Below are 2,962 nucleotides of genomic sequence, written 5' to 3' on the forward strand. Positions count from 1 at the left end.
GCCTGTTTGCCCTGTGGGGCGCGGTGACAAAGGGAAGAGAGGAGAAACGGGAACGAGAAACAGGCGAACAAGCAGAAAACAGCAGAATGGAACTCATTGCTGTAAATGTGAACCGTCTGCATCCGCCGATTAAAGGGCAGAAATTGGCGGGGCTTTTCAAATGGCCCACGACATGCCGTCTTCAGCACACCATACACACAGCTCAAATGTGACATAGTTTAAGGGTAAAAGGCTGGGAAAAGACACGCCAGGCCAACATTAAATGCACACCAGCACACGCGATTCAGATCGACGGCTTTACCTCCTTCAGGCTGAATTTCTTTAGGAAAATGGTCTCAAAGAACATTTTTCCCTCCACCTGAACTACATCCCCCCCAGCCTGTGTCTCCCCGCCTTTCCGCACGTGCTCGCAACCTGTAAACACGCACATTCACGCACGTGTGTACCACCAACGTGCACGGTACGCTTGAAAAAACGCCCCTTTGTCAGAAAAGGGGGGATTCGCTTTACAAAGGCGTCTCTGAGTTCTCCACCTCTCTCCTAATAATATTTTGCGAGAATTCCACCCCCTCAACGTGGAAAAATTCCCTTGATGCATAATTTATTCGAACATGACTTTGTTGATGGCCCTGAACTTTGTCTCCAGCGCTCACCCCTACACGATGCTGTAAACAGCTTTGAAAGGAAAAACAGACAGACACAGCGCAACGATCAAGGAGAGGTGCTGACGCTCAAACTCCCGCCAGGGCAGAGCCCTCACAGAGGCCTGAACGCACGGCCGCCTCCGCCCCTGCCCGGCCCCCCAGCCCGGGACGGGGCCGCAGCCCGCTCGGCTGCCCGGCCTCCTGAAAGCAGAGCAGGAGCCCTGCTGCGCTCCTCCAGGCACAGGCTTCGTGCCCCCAGCACAGGGCGGCGCTCCTGCTTGCTCCCGCCCGGCTCCTGGCCGATCTAGGAGGCAGAGTCCAGGTCCCGCCGGACCAAGCTCTGGGCACGAGGCCGGGGCCCCCGCTTTGGGTGCACAGTGTGCAGACGGACACAGCCTCAACTCAGAACCCAGAAGGGGGGGTCAGAACCACCAAAAAGAGATTCTTATTCTGCTGCTCCCTCGGATGAACCGAGCCCGACACGGCCGAAGACTGCACCGTTTTGTCTTTTATTGAACGCCCTGGGGATGCTGAGCAGGGAGCCCGCGTCCCACCACGGCTGCTCCGGGAGCAGGGCCCCTCAGAAGCATCTTCTCTGGACCACAGATGCCCCAAACTCCTTGAAGTCTGCGGAGGTGACCCACATCTGCTTAAAGCTGCTCAGGGAGGTGACGACGGAGGCGCCTATCCAGGTGGAGAACCACCGGTCGGGCGGCGCCGTGATCTTGATGGGGGTGCCCTTGGAAGCCAGCTGCTCCAGCTCCCACAGGAGCCGGTCGTCAAGCCCCTGGAGCAGTGTGGTGCCCCCGGACAGCACGATCTCCCCGAAAAGGGTCTTCTGGATGTCGGCGTCGCACTTGGTGATGCTGCAGGAGACCATTTTGGAGAGGCCGGGGTTCTGGACGCCCAGCTGCTCGGGCGAGAACAGGGCCTCGGGCGCCTGGTACAGCTGGTCCCCGATGGGGACGATGTTCCCGTCGGGCAGCCGGTACTCTCGGAGCACCTCCTCCGGCCGCCGGCAGAGCTCCTTCTCTGGCTCCAGGGCCACGTAGCACAGCTTCTCCTTGATGTCGTCCGCAAGGGCTTTGTCCAGCCTGCAGGGGAAGGCCCGCCCGCCGGCCAGCAGCAGCCGACTGAGGTGCTCCGTGATGTCCCTCCCTGCCACGTAGAGCTTGGTGACCGCGTGGGGCAGTGAGTAGCCCTCGAAGATGGGGACGGTGCACGTGACCCCGTCCCCGCTGTCCACCACCAGGCCCGTGACGCAGGCTGAGGCGTAGAGGGCCAGAACTGCCTGGTCCGACAGGTAGAAGGCGGGCACATCGAACCTCTCGAACATCACCTCGGCCGCCTTCTCCCGCGTCTCCCGGGGGTTCAGCGAGGGCTCCGTCATGAGCACCGGCCGCTCGCTGGCCTTGACCCCCAGCTCCCACTCAAAGAGGTGCTTCCAGAGCTTCTCCATGTCGTCCCAGCCCGTGATCAGGCCCCGCTCGATGGGGCAGCGCAGGTGTAAGGCCTCGCACCTGTGCAGGGCCTCTTCGCCCACAAAGTGCTTCTTCTGGCCGGCTCCTGCCGCAGCCGTCTTGAACTTGGGGTGCCCCACGACGGAGCTGACCACGTGGCGGGGGCCGATCTCTCCGGACAGCCCCGCCTTGCAGAGGCCGGACCCGTTGTCGAAAATCACGGCTGGAGAGTCTAGCACGTGCGGGTTAAACATGTCTGCAGCATCCTCTTCCGCGCTGCGTCAAAATAGAGTCGGGAGTCTCTCAGGCCCCTTTGTGATGGAAGAGGCTCCTCTGGAAGCTTCGAGGGCACAGGGTTCTACGTTCCTGGGGCGTCTCCCAGGCAGGGCAACTATACGGCCGGTCCCCGGGCACCCTGCATCCTCACCCACAGGTGTGCTCTCCTCTCAGGAAGCCCGGGCCGCTGAGGCCTTTTCAGGGACGACCGTCCCTATGTAACAATCCAGCAAGGCAACAATTGTCCTCCACCAGCATCAGCGGGCCTGCAGGGGAGGGGGCCCGGAGCCTGTGCCCCCCCCACCTGCTGAGACTCCAAACGAGGCGGCAGGCCCTGCCCGAGGACAGTGTTGATGGGCTTGTGGGCCTGAGGGCTACTAGCCTTAGAACCCAGTGAAGCACCCAGCTGGGGCCAGCCCATAAAGCTGGCGTCTCTGACCCTCTGAGCAGCCATCTGGAGAGTGACAAACACTTTCCTTTGCTAAAGGGGATGCCCAAGACCCAGGCACAGGTCCAGGCTGAGGGGCCGGGGAAAGCCCACTGCTCCTTCACGGCAGAACATTCTTTAATGCAGACTCCTCC

At 61.3% G+C, this 2,962-nt stretch overlaps 1 protein-coding gene across 1 annotated transcript; it reads right to left on the reverse strand.

Moving 5' to 3' along the window:
- Positions 1–1,134: 1,134 nt before the first annotated feature.
- On the reverse strand, positions 1,135–2,567 carry ACTRT2 (actin related protein T2). The gene has a single exon (XM_006196594.3). The coding sequence runs from the start codon at positions 2,356–2,358 to the stop codon at positions 1,225–1,227; it is 1,134 nt and encodes a 377-aa protein (XP_006196656.1). The 5' UTR covers positions 2,359–2,567; the 3' UTR covers positions 1,135–1,224.
- Positions 2,568–2,962: the final 395 nt, after the last annotated feature.

This window comes from Vicugna pacos, chromosome 13, assembly GCF_048564905.1.
Source record: "Vicugna pacos chromosome 13, VicPac4, whole genome shotgun sequence".
NCBI lineage: Eukaryota > Metazoa > Chordata > Mammalia > Artiodactyla > Camelidae > Vicugna > Vicugna pacos.

Excerpts from the sequence above, each read along its gene's own strand:
- ACTRT2 (XM_006196594.3), bottom strand. The coding sequence starts at position 2,358 with ATGTTTAACCCGCACGTGCTAGACTCTCCAGCCGTGATTTTCGACAAC.